Genomic DNA, 24,075 nt, shown 5'->3' with positions numbered 1-24,075 from the left:
GCCTTGCCGCCGCTGGAAGCCCCCGCGCGCCCCCTGGTGATGCTGAGCTGCCGGCGCGGGCGGATGCTGGACGGGCGGGGTGGGCAGGAGCCAGGCGTGGGTGGGGGCCCGGCGCCAGCGGGGTTTCCTGGGGTCGGACCCCGCTCGCTCGCGGCTCTGCCCTGTCCTCGCCCCAAACCTAGGCTCGGCTCGGAGCAGGGCAGATTGCCCCGCAGAGCCCCCAAGTGGGCTGAGTTTAGGGGACCCTCCCCAGGCGCGGCCCCGCCGAGTTACACCTATTTACACTTACTAGGGTAAGGTGAAGCTTATCGGGTGCTGCCACAAAGCAGTGGCTCCTCATGGAAAGGGTAGCCAGAAGGGTGGGGGGTTGGCTAGTTGTCCATGCATGCAGCAGGTCAAATGTGGGAGGTGAGTGGAGGAATGTGATTGTGATGCAAATTGCACAGTCACACCTTAGCTTGTGGGGAACCCCTAGGGAAGGGTGGAGAGCCCACCCAGGTATCAGTTGATATAGTGGCTGGTATTGCATAGATAAGTGGTAGAGATTTTAATTGTTCCTGTTAAAAAGTTGACTGATAAGCAAACCATACAGATAGGGGAAACCCAGGAGAGGGCCTGGGGGGAATGAGAAAAGTTCTTTCCTTATGGGAGGAAGTGAAAATTGGTTCAGCTGCTTAAGGAGTACCCAAAGTGGTAAAAAGAAAGGTTGGGGAGTGCTGAGGTCTTTGCTCACCGGGTTGCTACAGATGGCAGACCAGTGCTGACATAGTGAGCTCTCTACCCTTACTAGTTGCCAGAGACACAGTGACCTATTGGCTGTACTGCAGGTTTCATGCTGCGTTATCACCTTTGCAGATCATGTTCTTTTTCTGCATCTGTATTAAAGATGAGAGCAGCTGCAGGCCACACTGTAGAACTCTAAAGGCTGTATGGGTATATCTACACTACATTGTAAGTCCGGTCCCATGGTCAGGCTCAAGCCTAACCCTCTTTCCATCTACACTCAAATTGCACTAATCCAGAGCTCAGTCCCAAGACCCTGCTGGGGTGGAGGGTCTGAGCCTGAGTCAAGCCAGGAGCCTGTGTTCAAGCCCTATTGCTTTGCAGTACAGATGCAGTGTCCTGGGAGTTTCCAGAAGTATCTCACAATCCCATGAGCCTATTTTCTTAGTCCTCTCTATACCAAAAATCTCTAGTTAAACCAATTGAAAATAGAAGCCACCGCCCCTTGGCATATAGCAGCAGCTCAGTGAGTCAGCGTTAACCCCATTGTTTTCTAATCACTGAGCAGCAAATGCACAATTGGAGAGCTTTCTGCATTTAACTTTCCAATGGAGACCAAACAAAACAAGCCTTTTGCAAGGTACGCTGCTTTTTGGTCACAGGAGCACAGCCAGATTTTGGTGAATTTCTGTGCAAGGCCAGTAAAACTGTGGACTTTAGCAAAAGCACCAGGCTTGATGACATGTACCAGGAGATAGCTAAAGAGAGGGTAGCCTTGCAGATTTTCCAGACTGGTGACCAGTGCAGGGAACAGATTAAGCGGCTCAAGAGCAAATACAAGAACAGGGACCAGAACCGCACTTCATCGCCAACTTCATGCCCATTTTATGAAGAGTTTGACCAGGTGCTGTGCCCTGTGCCCAGCACAAAGCTAACTGTGGTGCACAATGACCTGGTCAGCTGGGATGGTGCCATTCTGTCTCCTGAATCCAACATGGGAACTGATGGGGCCTTCAGTAGGCTTCAAGTGAGGAACATGAAGTGACTGTGGGACTGGATCAACAGCAAAGTCTGGTTCCATCCTCAGAGGAAGTGTTTGATGCCCCCCACCCCAAGGAACACCTCACTGACATGCCTGCAGCAAACCCAGAGGAGACAGAAGCTGCCCCTGAGCCTGGTAAGTTTCTGACTCAAAGTTTATTATTACAGTAATGGGAGGGTTTTCTGATCTAAGGACCAATGCAACAGTGATGAGAAGCCCCAGCTACCAGTGTGTACCTGCTAATGGAGGATTGTATCCCAGAGCCTTGATTTCCCCCTTCCTTCCATGCCCCCTGATATGGAGTTCCATACCCCTGAGCAGGGGTGTGCACAGGAATTTAACTTTGACTCCTTTTGAAGGGGCACTCTGCCCCAGCCCCAGGAGAAGCTCGCTCTCCCCCACCCACCCCCACCCTGGCTCCAGGAGAAGCTCACTCTCCCTGTCCCAGGAGGAGCTCGCTCTCTCCCTCCCACCCCCTGCCCCAGAGGGGATGGTTGCTCTCTCTCCTGGCCATGCAGGAAATCTGTGCTCCTGACAATGATTGCCCCCCACATGCTTGTGGACGCCTCTGCCCCTGAGCGACATACTTATACTGACCTTAATACCGGTGTAGACAGCGCTGTACTGCCTCTTGCAGAGGTGGAGTTGTAAAGCAGACAGGAGAACTCTGTCTCTCGCTGGCTTACAGCATGCTCACCAGCAGCGCTGCAGTGCCGCTGTAAATTTGTAGTGTAGACCTGCCCTAAGCAAACACTATTCTTCTAAACAGTTAAGTACAGCAGTTCACACTTCAATAACTTCCTTATGTGAACCCATATTGTGATTCATTGTCACCCCTCCCAATCCATTTAGCATCAGGTCATTCCTAAGTACATTGCATGACAATCAAGGATACATCCCTCCCAAGCACTAAACCTTCCCTCTCCCCCCAAATCAATTAGACACTTTCCACAAGCACATTCTAACTGGTACTGTTCCCCCTCTTCCCTTGGGCAATGCCAATCCATAATGTGAGAATACAAAGCATCCCTTGATTTCTGTTGCGTAGGTGCAGCCAGCCCTAGTTGTGGTGGGTGCACTTTCTGGCTGAGTGTACCAATGCGGGGCCCCTTGCTGTCATAGGTCCATTCAGGGGGAAATGGCTGACCTCTGGCTTCACAAAGACTGAAAAGAGCACAGCAAGCCACAGTAATGCAGACAGGATTGATGACATTGGAATCCAAACAAGTCTGTAGACACCTCCTGTCGAATTTCAGTCTGCCAAAAGCACATTCAACAACCATTCTACATCCTCTGAGAGTGTAATTAAACCTTCTTCGGCCAGGGCCCCTGAAATCAGAGTGTAGTTTCATAAGCCAAGGCAAAAGGAGGTACGTGGGGTCTGCCAGAATACTGGTGGGGACACTAATTCCATTTATAACCATGTCATTTGGTGGAAATAGAATCTCCCCCATCCATGGTGAAAAACTCTTGCTTCATAAAGTTCCAGAGGGGTAGCTATGTTAGTCTGTATACAGCAAAAACGAGAGTCCTGCAGCACATTAAGGACTAACAAATTTCTGCGGGCATAAGCTTTCATGGGCTGCAAATAAGCTTTCCTGGGATGCATCTGATGAAGTGGGTTGCAGCCTACGAAAGCTTATACCTGCAGAAATTTGTTAGTCTTTAAGGTGCTACAGGACTCTTGTTTTTGCTTCATAAACTTTTCCAGTGCAGTCCATGTCAATGTTCATAAATAGCCCTCTGTGGTCCAGGAGCCTGCATAACAATGGAGTACTGTAGTACCCTTTGTGGATCATGTACTCATGTGTTCCTTGCAAAGGGCAAACTGTGGGCACATGAAGCCCATCAACTGCACTGATGCAGTTACGAAACTCCATTCTCAAAAGCAGCAATTACCTCAGGAATATCTTTAATGCCTGCCATCTCAGGATAAATCACAGGTTTGATTGTCTCAGGAACCACTGCTGTGACTTTACCCACAGTTGACTTTCCTACATCAAACTGGTTGGCAACAGAAGTCTGGGGTGGCCAGCTTCCAGAAGGTTACTGCCTGTCCACAAGTGGGCTGCTAGGGTACCCTCAAGTGTGTGTCTTTACACTGAAGAGTCAGGGAAAGCTGCTCACAAAGCTCGAGAAATGTGACTTTCTTCATGCAAAAGTTCTAGACCCACTGCTGGTCATCCTGGGTCTGCATGACAATTTGATCTCACCAGTCTGTGCTTGTGGCCCTGTGCCAGAAGCGCCAGTCTCTGTAGGGGGGCATCAGTAGGTATGATGAGTGTACTGAGCAGTATCTGCCAGTGCAAGTCTGCCATGCCACAATACTCTTCCTCCTCTGCCGCCTCCTCCTCCTCCATCATGAAATCTATCAGGTACCTTTGGTGGGTCAGAAAATGCCACCAAAATGTCTACCAGTGCCTCATGGCAGCTCTGCCCATTTCCTGACACAGCAGTGAAAGTGCCAGCAAGAGAAATTCTTCAAAAGGTGCCATCTCCATGTTTCTGGCTTCGGTTGCTGGGAGCGCACAGACCAAAATGACTGCTCGGCAGGCTGCATTAGTGGGCTGTTCAAACTGCCTGTGACGTGCAGGGTAGGCAGTAAAGTTTTCCCACAGTGCCTCACACTCAAAGAGCTAGAGCAGCCTCATTTTGGGAGGGTGCTAAGGACTCTGGGATATGATTGGATTGACTCAGGTCAGTATGCTGTAGTGTGGATGCCAAAGCCCCAGGTTTGAGCCTGGGTTAGGAAAGTCTTAAAATAGAGTTAAAAATCAGTGTAGATGCTCAAGCCCATGATTCTCTAACATGGGTCAGCTGACTCAAGTGCCACTAACCCTGGGCTTACATTGCAATATTGACATACCTTATGTCAGGAGTTCTCACAACAAAATTTTTGGTGGCCTCAGTGTGTGGCCACCAACTCTTGCTGGTAGCTGTTCTGACAAATTTACTAAAATATTTAATTAACTTTAGGAAAATCAAATAAAGATGCACTTATACATGTCCAAATCATCGTAATTTATTTATGGAGGGGATTTTTTTGCAGACTAAATAATAAAATTAATGTATAGTTGTAGTTTGGTGCCTCTGTCCCCTGCTGCCTCCCCCAGCCCTCACACATTGCCTCTAGCCCCCACTGCCTCACCCCACCCCCCACCCATCGTCTCTAACTCCTGCTGCTTCCCTTGGGCTCCCCATCACTCCCAGGCCTCACTGCTTCCCCCTTCCCCCCCATTGCCCTGAGCTCCCTCCTACAGCCTTGCACCCCAGGCTCACTCTGCTCCTTGGCTCTTGACCACGGCACCTGGTAAGGCCGGCCCTACTGAAGCCTCGCTGCCCTGGGCTGCAGCCCAAAGCCGAAGCCCCACAGCTGGAGATGGGGGAGTGGGACTGAAGCCCGGAGCCCCCAGGAGCTGAAGCCTGGAGCCCGCTGCCAGTGCCCCAAGACTGAAGGGGGAGGGTGGCTAAGCCTATCCCCAGAGCCTATGGCTGAAGCCAGTGGAGTGCAGGGGGAGGGTGAACCAGGGGAAGGGGGGGCTGAAGCTTGTCCACAGACTCCCTCGACTGAAGACGGAGGAAGGGGAAGAAGCCCTCCCCCAGAGTCCCTGGACGCCGCAGGGAGGGGCTGCTGCTTTATCCCCTCCCACATTTCTGCCCAGGAGTCTGTCATGGCCACAAGAAAAGCCCCTGGTGGCCGCATGGGGCCATGGTGATCGTATTTGAGAAATGTTGCCCTATGTGACCATTGGGGCTACAAGAGTTTGGCATTCTCTTTCCTAGGCTTGCTTCACTGATCTTTAAACACACTATGTCTACACTACAGAGTTAATTTGATGCAAGTTACACAGACAATCATAAACCGCTATATTTACATCATTTGTGCATGTTCCTACAACGCTCCTTGTGTCAGCAGAGCGCATCCACAGTTGGTACTCTAGCATCAACAGTGAGAGCAGTGCAATGTGGGTAGCTATCCCACTGTGCAACTCGCCACCTTCTGCAGCCAGGAGTTGTGGGAATGGGGAGTGAATGACAGTGCATCGTGGGTGTGGGCTTAGCATCCCATGAGGCAGTTTTTTCTCTTCCATCATTCCATGGGCTACCGACAATGTTTTGCGCCATTTTTTAACAGCCCCTGTAAACTGTTTGCCTGTCATCTGTGCCTGAAAGCATGGCCCATGCTCGGTTCTCTAGTCTTGTGATAAGTGTTAGCAACACAATGCAGCTGATCGTGCAGTATTTCAAGAGCTGCAATTCTGAACAGGAATCAGGGGTGCCTGCCCTGCTGTGTGCCATGGGGCACTCTGTCGGTGTGGTTCCCTTCAAGGACACATCTGCAGAAGCACAAGAAGCAATAAACAGAGGCATGATTGTTAGTGCACTCACAGCATTGAATCCTAATAGTAAAATTCACTTCTTTCTCACTGTCCCTTGGCAAGTGCACAGCTCAGCGAATGCCTAAACATGGTAAGTGCAGCTCGTTGTTGGGGGGGAGGACGTTCAAGATGGTACAGAGGGTCTATGTGTTTTTTTAAGGGGATCATTGCAAATGACTAGGGACAATATTATAAATTCTGCCACCATTTTCCACAGGCAGGGGCCATTGAAGCCAATATCTCACTCTTGGGTAAGCAAGGATGCATCTCCTGCATGCATACGGCTTCAGACCAGGTCCCTGTGCTGCTCACCTGTGTGCCACTTTGGTCCATGTACAAATGATTTCCGATTGGTGTGACAAAGTTTCTGACAGTAGGGGAAGAAACAAAGCAGCTCTGCCAGGGAATCTTTGGCAAAGGATCGGCGAGTACTCCATGAAAGTTTCCTAGGCCTGGCCTACACTCGCGGCAAAATTCAGCGGCAGTCGATGGGAGATACACAAGCTATGTAGAGTAGCTTGTGTATCTCCCATTGACTTCCTAAATTCTAATTAGTGCGGCGTTCCCACTATACTGCACCAACGGGAAATGCCCTCCCGTCGACGCAGCATTAATCTTTTTATGGGGGCAGATTTATTGAGTCAACTTCCGGATCGATTAAGTGGGTCTCCACTTCCATTCAATCGATCCCGAAGAATCGATCCTGTGGTGCTAAACGTGCTGCCGTGGGTGAAGACATATCCTTAGAGGTCTCTCTGAAAGATTCATGTGAAATTTTAATGTGCATTAACACACTTTTCCACAGTGCCCCTACTGCGTAGCTGCATACACAATGACACACAATACAGCAGACACAAACACAGCTAGTCTTTCTATCCCTTAACCCACCTCTAGCATATAACAAAGCAAAGGACAGCTCTACCTTATTTAACCAAGCAGTATCATATAAAAATGAGCACTTAACAGAGCTCCCCTCTCCTGCATCATGTGTGCCAGAGGCAGAGGCCTGAGACCGGCTAGAACCCTCTGGGGTCGAGAAGAGGTCCTGGCTCGCCATAGTACCAGACAACCCTATGTTGCCTGTCCCATCTCATCCTCCAATTCCTCTTCCTAGTCCATGACTTCATCCTCGAAGTTGAGTCCACTGGTTGCTGTCTTCGGCCCCACTCAGGTATCCACAGGGCTCTGTATCCATAGGTGGGCTCGCTGCTGAGGATGGCATCCAGCTCCTTATAGAAGCGGCAGGTCTTTGGCACAGCACCACAAAGATGGTTTGACTCCTTTGCCTTCTGGTATGCCTTCCTCAGCTCTTTGATCTTTGTATGGCACTGATGTGTTTTCCATTTGTAGCCCTTATCCAACATACCACGAAAAATCTTCCCATAGGTGTTGAAGTTCCTATGGCTGTAGCAGAGAAGGGACTGCACAGCCTCCTCTCCCCACAAAGCCAGCAGATACAACAACTCCAGTGTAGTCCATGCAAGAGATCGTTTAGTGCCTGGAGCTGCTATGGTCAGCTGGAAAGATGTGATGTGAGTAGTCCATGCTGAGCAAACAGGACATGGAATTTCAAAAATTCCTGGTCCTTTAAAGAGGGAGGGGTGGATGCCTGGGTACCTGTCTGCAGGACAGCAGGGTTTGAACTGCTGACCAGAGCAGTCAGGATGGGCATTGTGGAACACCTCCTGGAGGCCATTTACTGCGATGTAACCAAGCACAGTATCTACACTGACCCTGCGTCGATGTAACTTTGCCACAAAAAGCTCTATGCCTCTCATCAAAGTGGTTTTATTTGGCCGGCAAAGCAGGAGAGTTAAGTTGGCAGGAGGAGCATTGCAGTGTGTACATCTCCACTGTTTTGTCAACAAAAGCTGACTTTTGTCAACAAAACTGTGGTGTTGATTCAGAAGATTTTGTTTTAGCATTGTGCCTGTGTAAGGAATCAGCACCACAAACAGCTCCCTGTCACACAGCTGGAGCAGGGGAAAAGATGATAATTTTGGCATGTCTAATTAGCATAATGAAGGTGGTGACAGTGAGTCATAGTGATTAGGTGAACATAAAAATGTAATTAATTTAGTTTTAAAAGCTTTTAATAAGTAATAAACTATGATAGTTTTAAGCAGTCATGGCTAAAATCCAAGCTGGCGGCTACAGATATTTTACCTGAGAAAATCAAAATGGTGGCCTTAGAATGAGCTGGACAGAGGTCATTCTGAAATACCTGAAGGGAGGGGTCAATTGGATAAAAAGTGTAAGTTCTCAACCAGGTCCAGTAGGAGTATGCAAAACAGCTTACAGTTGATTGGCGGAATGAGTTCCAGGATTGAAAAAGCAGCCAATCAGAAAGGGTAGAAATTTGTATATAAGGAGGAGACCTGCCAGGCTTAGCGTGAGTGCGGAGGAGAGGTTGGCAAGAGCAGGTGTGGCAGAGTGGAGAATGAAGAGTGTGAGAGTGCAACAGAGCAGAAAAGAAGAAGCAGAGCAAGTAGATGGCAGAGGGAGTGGAACGAGCAGCAGAAGCAGGTAGAGCAGCAGCAGGAGGACATGATAGAGAAGAAGAAGCAGAGATTCCAAAAGAGCTAAAAATCACAAAAGACAGATGAGAAGGACCCTTAAAACAAATCAGAGGGAATAGAGGGAAGCTTAAGAAGCAAGCATGATTTTATTTTAAATATAAGATTGAATGAGCATAAATGAGTTAATAAAGCTGGATGACTGGGTCTGGTTGACTATAATTTAAAAGCTTTAAATAAAGAACCTGCTGCCTCCATTCCACATATGACTGATCACCATGTGTAGAATCCTACCACTCTAGTGTTACCTTAAGTATATTGTATTGTATTGTATGGTGTTATGTGTTATTTTGTTATTGTGTATTAAAGGGATTGTGTTATCCAATGAGCATTACATTGTATCTTTATAAGTTTTGTTACATTATATTATGACTATATGATTGATATTGCTCTGCATTGGGTTATATGACTTGTGTTATTGTGTAGTATGTTATATGACGTATGCTATGTTTTACATTGTGTTGCATGTTGGTTTTAGAATCTATTTGTATTGAACAATTGAACAAATAAAGAATATCTTGTTTTGGAAAAAAAATCATTGTCTGGGTGTTAATCCTTCGATCGGAAGGCTGTATCCATGTCCTCTCAAGGGTAAACTGAGTCTGTCAGTTCTGGGGAGTTCTTCTTTGAGTGCTTGCTCACGTAAATTGCCAGGAGGTATGTGTGCGCTGCATGCAAAATCACCGGAAGGTTTTTCCCCCAGTGGTGTCTGTAGGCTCGGCTCTGGTGCCTCCAGAAGTCATGCCTTCCTGGTGCCATATATAGGGCCCTGCTGACCCTCCGCCTCTTCAGGTCCTTCTTACCACTCATGACAGTTGCTGGAACATCACTCTTCTCTTGCTCAGCAAGCTGTTCCCCAGTGGATTTTTTCATACGTACCTATAAAGAATTAAGATTTAGCATTAGTAGTGGTAGTTCATAGATTAGTATAGTTAGAGTACTTAGGATCCTGCTTATCAGGGTCTTCCTCTCCTCCTCTCCGTTCCCAGGACTTGGGCATGCCTCAATCCCCTGGCTTTAAGCTGTGTGGGGCTTGTAAGAAACTTATGCCAAGAAACTACCCGGATTCAACCTGTCTCAAGTGCCTGGGAGAGACCCATCAGAAGAGGGATCGCTGCAAGATCTGCAGGGGTTTCTGCTCCAGAATCCAAAAGGAAAGAAGCCAGAGACTGAAATAATTGCTAATGAAGGCAGCTCTCTGACCTCCGGAGCAAAGTCCGGTGGAACCAAGACCCAGCATTTTGGCTTCAGTGGACAGCACACCCGTGTCGGTAAGAGATATGGTACCAAGCAAGGATTCTATGCATAGAGATGCTCTGCCGCAGCATGCTTCGCTGGCACTGAGGGATGTTGCATGTGGAAAGATTCGGCACTACTCTCAGTCCCCGGTCCTGCAGAAAAAGCAAAAGACAGACAGGGGACGCTTGCCGACACCGAAAACATCTGGGCATGAAGGCTTGAGCAGAGTGTGACCCATGTTGGGCCACTCCAGTCCCAGACCCTCAGGTGTGGTACTGTCTACTTTGGTCCTGCTGAGGGATCCTTCGAGTCCAGTGCCCTTGGACTCCCCACCCAGGAAGAGATGTGAAAGGGGTTGCAGCTACCCTCCATGCCAGAGACCTTTGAAGTGGCAAGAGAGCTCATAGAGGGCATAGTACCAACACTCTCTCCTAGGCAGAATCAAGACCAGGACCCCAGACCACCGGGTTCAAAAAACCTCCTGGTGCCATCTAGGGGTGAGCCATCCATGATGCCATGGTTCCTTCCCCATGGTACTGCTCCTAGCACTGTCTGGCACCGCACTGCCCTACCCTGGTCACTAGAAGCGAACAGTATACTTAAAACTCCAAGGCAGAGTCGTACAGCTCAAAAAGGAGCTGGCACTGTTTGAGCAGATGGCACCAGAGGGTTGAGGCGGCACAACCCTTCTCCAAGCCTTGGCCTTCCCAATGGCAGATGCTGACCCAATGGCCATTCTGGACCCTGTGGGCATTCCATCAGGCACAAGGTCACACTCTGGATGGTTGCTCTCACTTGTTTCCAAGGGCAAAACCCTATTGACTCATGCAGCTGGGAAAATATTGCGTGGCACCAAACCTGGCATCCAGCCCGGCACTGAGCAGGACCTCGACTCTGGCACTGTGGACGTGGAACTGGTATTGTGGGACTCCTTGGGTGCCAAAGGGCAAGAACAGGGCATGGTGCCTGTCAGAGCTTCTTCTTCATCATCCCAGATGAAGCAGTGGCAGGAGCAGTGGCTGTGCCTACTGTGGACGACAGCAAGTCTCACCAGGAGCTGTTGCACAGAGTGGCACAGAACTTGGGGCTCCAAATAGAGGAGGTCTTGGAGAGTGCAGACCCTCTTGGTTGACATTTTAGCCGCTGCGGGTCCCTCCAGAATTGCTTTGCCATTAATAAAGACCATATGTGACACTATGCAGTCACTATGGCAAACTCCAGCCTCTTTGCCTTCCACGGCAAAGAGAGTGGAGAGAAATACTTCATGCCATCCACGGACTATGAGTACCTTTATACTCATCCTCCACTGGGATTGCTTGTAGTGGCAGCAGCTAATGGGCATGTGAGGCAGGGCCCCATGCCAAAGACACTAAGAGGTTGGACCTTTTTGGAAGAAAGGTGTACTCCACTGGGAGGCTCCCACTCCACACTGTGAACCAGCAAGCGATCCTAAGTAGATATGCGTTTAACTCTTGTGAGTCCATATCCAAGTTTGCAAAGTCAGGACCACCAGACTTCAAGCTGGAATTCACAGCCCTAGTAGATGAAAGTAAGGCTGTGGCAAAAGCCTCACTCCAGGCAGTGTTACCCAGTTTCAGACGTTCTCGGAACCCTCCATGTTAAAAACTTTGGTTGACCTTAAATTCTGTTTAGTATTTTCTGTTGTTTTCCCTCACATTCAAAGAGGTGAGCCTGGGCATGTGTGGTCCACCCGAGACGGAGGGTCGGTGGTTTGCTATCCCGGTAGCGAGAAAAGAGCAGCCGGACGAGGAAGTACCTTACACTGTTAGTTTATTGGATCATTGAGAAGGTCTCTTGGTAGCTCAGAGATGCCCTGTTTCTAAATAAATCCATCCACATTGTGGAAATAAAGTACCATTGTATCTTGAGGTTTTGGTGACACTGACAAATGAATCAAGGTTTGCTCTTTGTTTATGATGCCACCTGAATCTCTTCATTGTAGCCCTTACTATATGTAGATAATATTTATAAAATGAGCATAATAAAAAGACATATTAAATTGTCTGACAAAGATCCCAAGGACACCGGTAACCACTATAACTGCATGTATAAATACTAATTTAAATACCCTAGCCAAGTCTTTGGGTCCTTACTCCTATGAAAAGACGGACACAAAAATAGTAGGAAATATAGCTTTAAGATGTTTTCCCTCTGGTTTATGTTACAATATTTTTTCCCAGTGATTAAAAAGAGCAAGCTTTAAAAGACTAATTGGGGAAAAATTATATCTAAAGCCCATAACCACTGACATTTATAAGAATTTTTGCATTACTGCAGCTGGCTTCTGGCTGTCACTCCCAGTCTTTGGGAATGGACATCATATCACCAAAATGTAGCAAAGGTGCTGTGATGCTGGCAAACCAGGTGCCAGTTCTTGCCAAGTCTGTAGGCATCAGGTGAGCACTGACAAATTCATAGCTGGAAAGCAGACCAGTCACCTATATGTTAATATTGTTCAAAATAAGTGTTAGGCTTGGAAGAATGTGTTTAGACTCTATAAAATGCTTGTAAATTGCTGCATGCATTAATTTTACTTGTAATGTCTGTATTCCATGCTACAAGATAAAATGTAAGTTTGTTTTATAATTGTAAAAATGCCTGCTCTGAACGTGTGAACTCAGACTGGAAGAGTGGCCTCTCCACCCAACCAGGAGGGCTATCAAAATTAAGTGGGCCATTGTAAGACAAAAGCTTTCTTAATTTCCCCATCCACCCATGGAGTATGTGCAGAAGGCCTCATCTGATTGATTTGAATACTGGAAATAGGAAATACAAATAATGGATGAGAAGATTTTTCATCTCTTTGCTGTTTGAATTCTGACAAGGGCTGGCACTAAGAGTATGTCTATAATGACGGAGGCAAAGTTGCCGCCACCAGATTGATCTTTCTGGATCGATTGAGCCATCAGTGTAGACCCACCCAATCGATCAGGAAGTCGACTGAGTAAAACCACCCCCTCAAGTGGAGTAGCACTGTGTCGATGGGAACGTGGTTCCCGTCGGTGCAGTGCCATGAAGACACCGTGCAGAAGGGAAGCACAGCAGTCGACGGGAGTTACGCAAGCTACTCTACGTAGCTTGCGTAACTCCCGTCGACTGCCACCGAATCACCAGGTCAGTGTAGACCAGAGCTAAGAAACAAAAGCTGAGATCCTCAGGGTCAACCTGGAATTAGCCCTAAAAGATATTTAATGCTGACAGATTACTACATCTCTGTCACCTTTGGGAACCATAGACTGAACTCATTTGTGCATATGTGTTGCCTGCTTTAACCTGTAAATAAGTCTCTAATTTTTTTTTGCTAGTTAATAAATCCTTGATTAGTTTCCTATAGGATTGGCTACCAGCATTGTCTTTGGTGTGATATCTAAGGTACAAATTGATCTGGGATAAGTGACTGGTCTCTTGGGTATGACAGCAACTTGAATATTTTGTGATTTTTGATGTAAGTGACTGAATAGTAAGACTGCTAGCGTGATCCAGGGGTTCACATTTATTACTGGGTTCGTGAAATCTAAATATAGAACATACACTCAGTTTGGGGTGTCTGCCCTGCTTTTCACCCTCTGCCCTGAGGTTGGCGCTCACTGTTGTGAAACACTCCAGACAGTGTGACAGGTGCTTTTAAAATAATCACTGTTTCAAAACTCCCATTTTTTTTTTCTTTTTTCAAACGATGTTTGTTTGAAAGTTCCTCATTCCATTTTTGGCAGTGCAGTCTGTTTCCATAGTGATAGAGAAAGTAGCCACCAGTAGAAATATAAGAGGAATGCTTTCAGATATAGATGGCTAACGCTTTGTTTTTCAGTAGCTCCAACAGACTTTAGGCTCCCAACAAACTTGTAAAATTCATCTCCACTAATTTTGGTGGAGTTATTCCAAGGAAGAATATGATCCAATATGTCTAAACGTACTATAAAATTTAAGATTTTGTTAAAGGAGAGCTCTTTAAAATATCATACTAAAAACATTTTTAAAAAATTATTTCATTTAGCAAATGGAATGTAAAGAACATTCTGTAAAACAATGATCCACTTCAGGAAGGGCAGTTATACTGGATTCCTACACTTCTTGGGTAACTGAAGGTATGTGTGTGGGTATGGTATACAACTGCACATCATGTATTATGCTATTTCTTATGCTCTGTCTCATTTCTTTATATATATGCAAAATATGTTAATGCAGTATTATAGTTGAAAATTTTAATGCATAAGAATTTTTAAAAAGTAAGTTTCCACAGCAACTGTAACTTGGGCTTGTAACCATGAGGAATTTTGTATTACTGTATATAGTGCTAGACTTTATGTAGGGGTGGATTAAGACAGAATCCTGGGCATCCATGTTTTATTATCAAAAGAAATATAAGTAACTAGGAGGAGTACATCTGACTGATGCAAACTGGTGCCTACTGATGTGAGCTGGGCTTGGCAGGAAGATCAAGGATTTGTAGGTAGGAAGAAGGGAAGAGTCAGTCCTGAGTAGCTGGCAGGACTAGTAGGAAAATCTGTTGTGTAGGTTGTTGCCAGTCTGGGAGGGTGGGACATTGTGGGTGAGGTATGACTTGAACCCAGAACCTGTAGGGCAATGCAGATGTATTGGTGGTCCTTAAAATGTGGGGTGACCCAGGTCCTCTTTAGCCTTAATCCACTTCTGGATAAATACATCTGCAGTGTAGTTGTTATGGTTGCTGTGAAAACTATCATTTTGACTTTTCTGGCATCTGTGCATTTGAAATCATAAATATGTTTTGGACTGAATTTGCTTGGTTTTGTATGTGAAAAAAGACTGAATACAGTAGTTGCACATATGTGTTTATTTCAATCTGAAATGAAAGAACCAAAAAGGTCACACATTGAAGTAAATGCACTAGAGACCAGTATATTACATGTGTATCTGGAGCTCTGCACCTTTTTATACATATGTATTCCACTTAATTTGCATAGCTTCTGTTTATTTCAATATGTGAGTTGATTTTCTAAGTAGGAACGGGAAGATGGGAGAGATTATTTATTAAAATAAATGCATTGGCATTGTAAAACTATACTTATCTAAAAGGAACAGTTAAGGTTCCCAGGGATCAGATTTCACTTTTTCTTCCAAAATCTGTTTACCACGTCCATTCAGGTTTGCTTTTCCAAAACAAATGATGCAATGATCTTTATTTTTAAAAAATGATGTCAATAGTCAGGAATAACTTCCATGACAAACAAGTAAACATGTGTCAGTGGCATACTGGAGCAGGGGCATGCCCCTGGGCGCTGGCCTGCAGAGGGTGTTGGCTGGCCCTCGGAAGAGGAGCCATCCCCGCTGTCGCAGGCGGCCAGGCCAGTGACCGCACTGACCCCAGGTCAAGCCTGCAGGCAGCTGAGGGCTCCAGCTGCCAGGGGAGCAAGCATCCTCCCGGCCCCTCTGCCCCCACACTGGGTGCAACAAGGGAGCCGCATGGACCAGAGCCCATTATGCTCCCCCCACCCCCGCCACTACCAGGTGGCCCAGGTAGTCATTTCCACTCCCAGACGCACCCACAGCGGGGGAAGGAGTGGGGGAGAGCGGGAAATGGGCCTGCAGCCCCCACTGCGGGGCATTGCTGCTGCTGCCATCTACAGGGAATGAGGGTACAAATGCAAGTATTGGCCCCCAGGTGCCAGAGACCTACGGTATGCCACTTGCATGTGTCATGGAGGAAAAAAAAGCTCGCTAAGAAAACAGAATTCATTTTAAAGTCTTAAGACCTGAAAAGTTCCAGACTACAGTACAAATTGGAAACATGGTTAATATACAGTTCAGTTCTGTCTATACTGTAAAATCAACTTTTAAATTCAAAGGGAAACTGCCATGTAATTTAATCTCCAGACACAATTAGTTTTATAGTATAGACAAGCTAGGAAGTTCCTTTGAAACATGAACCTAGTAAGTATTTTGTCCATACTAAATACTGTTACGTGGCTGCGTTTAAATACTGTGCTAAAAGCAGCCTGTGACTGGGGCAGTCTATAGCATGGTTTCTTTAAGTAAAACAACAACAAAACTTGTCCACAGCAAACACTGGAACTGCTCTGAGAATGCTAATTGCCTCCATGTTTGAAAATGTTAAGCAATTGTGTTTGATAGCAACTGTTTCTGAATGTGATTGTAGCTCTGTTCTATTGCTGTGAAGATAGGTCTATATATAATTTGATTTTGTGTTGTAGCTTGTGACAACATCTGAACCTCTCAATAGTTTAGTAACTGAAGATCTGAAAATAAAAGTGCTAATTTTGCTAAATTTATTTTTAAAGAGGAATGAGTTTGTGATTGAAGATTGGGACAAAGGCCTTTCCATAGGTCACCAGTTCAAACTCAGCTCAGGTTGATAATAAGTTTGCCATAACTGATCCCTTGTTAGCAATATCAGCAGAGTCCAATGATTGACTGGGCTTGCACACAGCTAGCCTCTTCCTAGCGGCAGTGTTTGAATTGGGAGATAGAGAACAATCTTGCTAATAGCATTGCCTCTTGGAATCTTAGCAGTTTTTCCCTAATTCAAACTTGGAGAGATGGTCTCCCCACATGAGTTGAGACACACATTGGCAGGTCAGCAGGCAGAAGCTTGCACAGCTGTACCTAGTTATGCACCTAGTCTGTATTTCATTCTCCAGGGCCCCGGCCTTTTTTTGCAAGCCCTAAACTCGCACACAGGTTTTTAAAATAAAAGATACGTGAATTGGGATTAAACCACAGCAGCTCAGAGACCTCTGGGTGTTGTTAAAACCATCGACTTCTGGATGAGTGTGACAGCAAGAATTAAAAAAAAAAAGTGGCCTCCCCATGCATACGTGCATGAAGAAACATAGCTATGTATAGAAACAATTAGTCCAGATGAATTGTTTTTCTTCCTTCCTCTCTTGCGGCTGCAGCAGAGAGCGAAGGGTGCGTGTGCGTGTGTGAGATACGTGCCGCGCTGCACTATGCTCCATGGCCGCCCCACCTGCCACAAGCTCTCGGCTGCCCCTCCCTCCTTTGCAATGCACACTGAACACGTGCGAGGGGAGCCCGCCCAGCACGGCTGGAGAAAGCGGCAGAAGCAGCCAATCGCTGCATTGCAGGGCGGGTTGAACGGCATGTGCTCCTGTTTGTGTATGTGCCGGAGCCGGTTCCCAGCAGGGTGGGAGGGGATTTCAATTTCAGCCTGGAGGTTCCTCTTGTCTAGAGCTTGCAGTCTGCACGGAATCTGACTCGGCTACATGCACTGGCCAGACAGAGCTGCAGACGGGCGTGCTGGGCTTCTCCTCCTGTAAGCCCCGTCGTGAGACGCCGTGCCCGAGCATTGGGAGGAAACGCAGCAGTCCTCAGCCGAACAGAGACGATGTGGATGCTGGATCGCAGCTCCGAGGTGAGGCTGAGCGGTTTGAAAAGTCCAGGTGCTGAGCTGTGTGAAATGTAGTTTTACCGGTATCGGCTAAACCCAAACGCCACTGATGGCAGTAGCATTTTACCAGCGTTTCGCTCCCGACTTGGGGTTTTGTTTTGTGGTCCAGCAAAGCGAATAGCCTGGCCCTTTGAAGTCTGTGATAAAGGAACATAAGCATCAGCTGATCTGTTGGTTCGCTGTGCAGGGAAAAGTGGGGGATACCTTCAGATTTTTCTGCTACTGTGTAATTTGTCTTTCGGGTCTAAGAACAACGTGGGGCTAAATGTATTTTTAAAACACTTCCTTTCCCCCCCTGTAGACTGACGGCTTGAGCCTCCTGCTTGAGGCAGGGACTGGGGTGAATGCACCTGCAGATGCCTTTGGTCAGTCCCCAGCTCACTTGGCTGCTAGTGGAGGACAAGCTTTTTTCCTGCTCTGGCAACTGCAAACAGGAGCTAATCTGAACCAACAGGTACGAGTAATGCTGTTTTGTTTCTTTCGGACTGCCTGAGTCCAGTGAGGCATGTTATTGCATGAAAGGTATATCGTTTATGTAAACCTTTGGTTGTCACAGACTTGATGAGATATAGACTAGTTGCCTATTGTTGCATCTCATCTGTATGAATGCTTAAGGTAACATATTACATGCAAACAAGTATGAAACCTCACTTACCCATTCCCCAGTCAATAATTAGTTGTAAAGACTTTCAGAATAGACTCTTCCTCATGTAAAATGTAGTTTAAAATTCATGCTGGTTATTGTATGTTCAGATTGTTTTGTAGATATATATATATAGGAGCTCTGTCAAATCTGAAACTCTCTTTATACCTTGAATTTAAACATGGTAGAGCACGTTAGCATCCCCTTTTTCCTGTCAATGTCTTGAGAATATTCACATCATTTTTTTTCTGATGTATGTCAAGGTCTGTTACAGAGTCACACTTAACCTTAATAGCTGAAAATTCTGGTGATTTGCTTTGCTTTTCTCTGAATTTCATTCACTGTGAATGCTGCCCTCTTGCCTCCTACCTCTGTCTTGCTGGAAGATGCTGCTGTTGATTAGCGTATGTGGATATGTAGCAGAGTTGGGTGAGGAAAATATTAGAGGGATGGGAAAATAAGTTTAAGAGTTATATTTTTTTTCTGTCTCAGATCAAGATGAAAATATTCATTCAAATATTCACTGACAAATTGTTTTCAGTTCAGGTCAGTTTTTTGGTAACTTCAAAACATTTCACTTTGATTTTGACCTTTTTAAAAACTTTTTTTTTTTTTAGTTTTAATTAAAGCTTACATTTCTATAGGAAGAGTCATTTTGAATTGAAAAACCAGAATTTTTCATTTTGGAAGTGTCAAACCAAAACATTTTGATAATGATAATTTCTAAACTTCAAATATTTCTGAATCAGGAAACTTGTCAAATCCAAACCTGTTTTGTGAACAGTTTTGGTTTAGATGAATTGGCATTTTCTGATGTTTTGTTGAAAAACTCCCAACTGGTTCTGAATACACATTATAAAAGCTATTCTAGGAGATAAAGGTTTTGCAACAGATTTTTTCAAGTAATCTGCTAGTAGTTTGTTATATGAAAAAAGAATATTCTCAAAAAAACATAATAGCATTTAACTGGATATATATTTTGTGGCCCACCTTTCTGACTTGTATCAAGATGGTGTCATCTAGAGTTATGTTTGTGTTGGTGCTCAAACTGGTTAATCTCTCGCCACTGCCTTATCTGGGTGGATTGATTTTAAATCAAAGCAATTTAAATCAATGATTTAAATCACCAAGAAAATAATTGATTTAAAGCAAGTTTCCCACTGATACTTCTTCACATTTTTCTTAAACAATGGTGCAAATCTGATCACTAAAACATGTTAATTTACAACTCAGTTCAACATTTCACAACATCTAGGAGGGTATACTTTGTGTAATTTTTTAGATAACTTGATTTTTATTAATTTAGGAAATAATACATAATACTCATTATCTGTGTCAAGTAGCAGATGCAGCAGCAGTACATTAGGAATGGTAAGAACTAAATCATACACACAAACACAATAGCACTTATATTTTATTAAACTAAATCTTAAATGTTACATAAATGTTTCACATTTGCAATTGCAGCAGTCTCCTGAGTTGCCAGCTGATGGCTGCAACTTCTACAACTAGCTCTCATCTTCCCCACTCCCACTGTTATTTTTATTCATAAACAGAAATACGAGTTTTCCTGCTTTTTCAACTCCCAGTCTATTTCTTAGCTTAGAGTGAATAATACCAAACGATGAAATTCTCTCTGCCTGCATGTTCTTTCAGTGAATACTGCTGTGAAAAGTTGGCTTAGCAACTGAAGGAACTCTGTTTCAAGGTTCCTGTCTAATGATTTCCACCAATTCAGGGGAGTGACTTTGTTCAAAACAATATCAGTAAACATGTACTGTTTAAATGGTTCTGCTCCAGCCCTGAAATGCATTATGACTGGCATAACTGAGTGATTTTGAGATGCCCATGCCATGGCAGCAGCATCTTCTTCAGAAGTTAGGCATCTGCCTTTACACCTGGGGTCGAGAATGTTTGCAAGAAAATGAGGTGGAGTTAGTGCTTGATCCATTTGCTTCTTTATTGCCTGCTGTTTAACTTTCTGGTGAGATATTTCTTTTCTCAATGTCTCTTGAAATGCCTTCTAAATTTCAACATCAGCAATGCAGCAACAATTTCTCTGAAGTTAGTTTAAGGCTATGGATATAGGCTTCAGTATACTGAGCATATCCTCTACATTCCTCTTTAATCCAATGTTAGATACTTTGGATGAGATACTTCCATCTATTTTATCACGGTTTTCTTCACGTTTTATGAGAGTAGGCTAGTTCTTAATAAATTGTTCAAAACAACCACAGAATTCCATCCAATATCTTGAGGGAGAATTAGTTTGGATCCTCCTGTTCTCTTCAGTGAAGCTGAAGCAAAATGGTTGTTACGGAAGTATTTGTGATGTCAACATTTTCTTTTATTCCTGGAAAAGACGTACTTCTTTCTTTGGCTAAAAGATGCATTAAATGGGCACTGCACCATATGTTGTTAAGGAGCATCCTTCCATTTCTTCTTCTAAGTATCTTCTCATCTTTGCCACATTTGCAACATTGAGTGAATAATACCAAATGATGAAAATATTCTCTGTGCCTTTAAGACAGTGTCTTAACTAACTCTTCTGCCTTGCTTGGCCCAGATCCACCACCACATAAGCACAGAACAACAATCCCATTTAGCCTGTGTCTTTCTTTGCACATGACTTTAGGCTGCTGAGAAACAGAAACTGAAAACCCAGAACTTTCAAGAAGCAAGAGCTGGTAGTTAGGCTGGACAGACTAGAGCCATTAATTCATTTTTTATGAGACTAAGTGTAGGTTTAGCATGTTTGTGATGAGATTTAATTGTAACTGTTATTTTTTAAATGAGAGCAATTTAGTATTTTATTGACGATTTAAAAAAATTCAATTTAAATCAAAATCCGATTGTTTTTTTTTTTTTTAATAATTAATTTTTATCCACTCTGTGCCTTATTAAGTGGGTATGATATACTAAGGGTGAAACTCTATTTTATGTATTTAGGATTGCCATGGAGAAGCGCCAATTCATAAGGCAGCTAAAGTTGGGAGCTTGGAGTGTCTTGCTCTACTCATTGCCAGTGATGCCAGAATAGAGTAAGTCGAAAACTACAATTAAACCAACTGAAATATTAGCCCACAAAAGTTATTCATGTAACTTATTCTACTATAATCTTAACATACATTAACAACAAATGTACGTTAATGCAGAACTTTGTTTCCTGTTCAGACTATATTGTGATAGCGTGAATGCAGTGCGTGTATGAACATGGTGTAACCATTACAAGTATCTATTATGCAACCATTACAAGTATCTATTATGCATAGCCCACGTACTTTACAACTCTACCATAGTCTTTCTGTTTTGATTTAGAGAAAAACCTCTTTATCATAGCAGCTAACCAGAGCTTACTGATCATACATTTCCTCGGTTGGAGGAGCTTTCCATTTCATCTAGTGGTTATACTGTTCTTATACATTATACATTAGTGATTTCTTTGTTCCTTTGTTTTTTGGTAGCTCATTTCTCTATTTCAATATTTTTGCACTTAAAATAAAGACATTTTACTGAAGAATTATGATGAATGCCTCATCTTATATATTGATTTGAAATTAACATCGTGTTAACTTTTGTGTCTCAGTTTGTGCAATAATGATGGACAAACAGCAGAAGACATTGCATGGGCTTTTGGATTTCTGGACTGTGTTAAATTCCTCAGAACTGTTAAACATACTCAAAATATGAAGTTAAGAGAACAGTCTAGCTACTCACTCAAGGACAACTGTGATTTGCTGAGAGCGGCTTCAGCTGGACAGAAACGAGCATGTGGAATTATGGGACCCACAAACAGAAAGAGGAGGAGATCAGATGGTATGTAATTTATGACAATCTACACTTAAATTAGACAGTTGCCTAGGACGTGTTTAATACATATCAGAATATTTTAAAACCAGAATCTCATATTTCAGTATTTAAGTATATTACCTGAATTTATATATGTAGTAGTGGTGGTGAGGCATGGCCCTTCAATGTATCCATATATACTACATTGTAAGGCTGCTACTCAGTCAAAATATTAATGTTGCATAAAAGAATTGGCTGCGAAGAGATATGTATTTTCCAGTAAAGGGCCAAATGACTTTTTTGTGCATTGGATCAGGGTGGACAGATTTAAATCAAAGCTATTTTAATAATCAGCAAGCAAGAAACCTTGATTTAAATAATCACTTTTAATTAGTTTTAGTTACTTTCCTTTAAGAAAGGTGGATTTTTATTGATTAGTAACCATTAAAACGTCTTGCAAGTAAATAAAGCCTTTCCACTAAATTTGGGGCTTCTTTTTGCTAACCAGGAGAGTATGCTATATTTATACATGTTAGTTTAAGCAAGAATAACCTTAAATTTTTACTAGATTAATTTTTTCCTTGTGGTTTTTGTCAATCTCTACCTTGGATGGAATTTTAAAATTCAATTAAATGCACAAACAACATTTTAACAACTTAAATGAAACTACCTTAATTGTGCTGGATACATAAACTTTTTCTCTTATCAAAATACGTTTTGCATTTAAAATTTATTTATTAAACAAAGCAAGTATTATCGGTACCTTGTGAATTGACAATGTTTCTGATTACCATGTTCAAAATTTTAGAACTAGTAGATCTCACACCTGGGTTTTATTCATAGATTGATAGAGGAAAACACACATTCCTACTCTTTTGACTCTGAGCTGGTTTCTTAATTTTGAATGATCTTTACACTGAACTAATTGAATAAACTGCATAGAAGATAATATTTTCTTTGTACCTGCAGAAGCAGCTACTGCTGTCAAAAGCTTGTTTAGTACTTAAAAACCAAAAACAAAGTCCCTCCAGTTCCAGGTGCTTAGCCCGAGACTTATTAGTTCAGTGGTTTGACTTTCTTTAAAACTTGGCAGCAAAGATTGTCTTAATTTTTTTTGGATTTAATTTAAATGATTTTAATCATTCTAAATTTAAGCCTTAACTTAAGTTATCAATTCCAAACTTTATTTTAATTAGGTTTATTTTTTAAAATTAAGCTTGTAAATTAAATTATATCCATTTAAAAAAAATACAAATGTTTATCCATTCCACAGTGGAAATGGGAATTCTCATTCAGTGGTGGGCTATTTAAGAAGTAGGTTTTAGGTAGAGAGAGATGGATCCATTAAACAGCCATCCCATACTACATCCAAGTGTTTTATTAAATTGAGATGTAGACTTCTATTTTGTAAAGTAAGCTTTTCTTTGTTTGAACAGATATCACATCTTAAACTGCAAGTGGGAAAACCTGTACTCCTGAAAAGAATCTTTAAGAAGAATCTGAAATCTGCAAAAACATTATTGGTCTGAACTAAGCAGCTCAATATTTGATGTTCTGCTGTCTCCTTCTGAGAAGGAGGAAACCTTGGTTACTTTTGCTTCTTGTAGAAGACATTTTTCTAGAATACTTACATTCACATAACTGTTTGAATACCTGTTCAGTTGTAGATTCTGTATAATTGGGCAGTCTCTTCTCAGGTATCTTTCCTCCAAGTAAACAGGAAAACAGAGTTGATACCTAGCACGTACAGCGCTTCTCTCTGGCTCCTCCCAGCCAAAGTGCTGTAGATTAACATTTTGTTAAACAGCATTCTTCACCTCTCAAGTTGTGTGGTGTTACTAGCTGCTGTCAAACAGTTACCACACTTCACTACAGAAGGGGTTGTATGGATCCCTAAGGATAGTTTGGATCCGTTTAAAGTCCCAATTCTCCCCACCTTACTAACAAGAGCACTCTTTATTCATATGAGTGAGAGCTGCTTACGTGAGTAAATGTTACAGGATCAGGCCCTAAATTTTGTAAAGCACTTCAGGATCTTTTGGAATGCAAAAAACAGATTTGGTATTATCTTAATTTGGGCAACTGAGATAAAGGTAAACTAATCTATACAAGAATGCAGTTGAATGTGATTTACTCTTTTTAAATAAAAACCTTCAAAATGGAAGACTTTTTATGCTTAAATTGCAGTGAAAAGAATTCAAGTACCATTTTTATTTCAACTGGTTTTGATGGACAAAATACCATTTAAATTGAAA

At 43.5% G+C, this 24,075-nt stretch overlaps 1 protein-coding gene across 1 annotated transcript; it reads left to right on the top strand.

The window, feature by feature from the left end:
* The first annotated feature begins 268 nt into the window (after positions 1-268).
* On the top strand, positions 269-23,860 carry ANKRD37 (ankyrin repeat domain 37). The gene is made up of 8 exons (XM_067551639.1): positions 269-293; positions 1,811-1,900; positions 13,975-14,065; positions 17,170-17,352; positions 17,690-17,842; positions 20,981-21,072; positions 21,618-21,847; positions 23,257-23,860. Exons 4-8 carry the CDS (start codon positions 17,326-17,328, stop codon positions 23,268-23,270), a joined length of 516 nt encoding a protein of 171 aa, XP_067407740.1. The 5' UTR covers positions 269-293; positions 1,811-1,900; positions 13,975-14,065; positions 17,170-17,325; the 3' UTR covers positions 23,271-23,860.
* The last annotated feature ends 215 nt before the right edge of the window (positions 23,861-24,075 follow it).

The sequence above is a fragment of the Emydura macquarii genome, unplaced genomic scaffold (genome assembly GCF_026122565.2).
Source record: "Emydura macquarii macquarii isolate MOO-44397 ecotype Brisbane River unplaced genomic scaffold, CSIRO-AGI_Emac_v2 contig_1363, whole genome shotgun sequence".
Taxonomy (NCBI): domain Eukaryota; kingdom Metazoa; phylum Chordata; order Testudines; family Chelidae; genus Emydura; species Emydura macquarii.
The sequence above is the reverse complement of the archived record's forward strand: the minus strand, read 5'-3'. Positions and strand labels throughout refer to the sequence as shown.

Bases quoted from the DNA above. Each gene is read 5' to 3' on its own strand.
- ANKRD37 (XM_067551639.1), top strand. From the start codon at position 17,326: ATGTGGATGCTGGATCGCAGCTCCGAG. The intron at 17,353-17,689 runs GTGAGGCTGAGC...CCCCCCCTGTAG, and splicing joins TGCTGGATCGCAGCTCCGAG to ACTGACGGCTTGAGCCTCCT. The intron at 21,073-21,617 runs GTAAGTCGAAAA...TTTGTGTCTCAG, and splicing joins GCCAGTGATGCCAGAATAGA to TTTGTGCAATAATGATGGAC.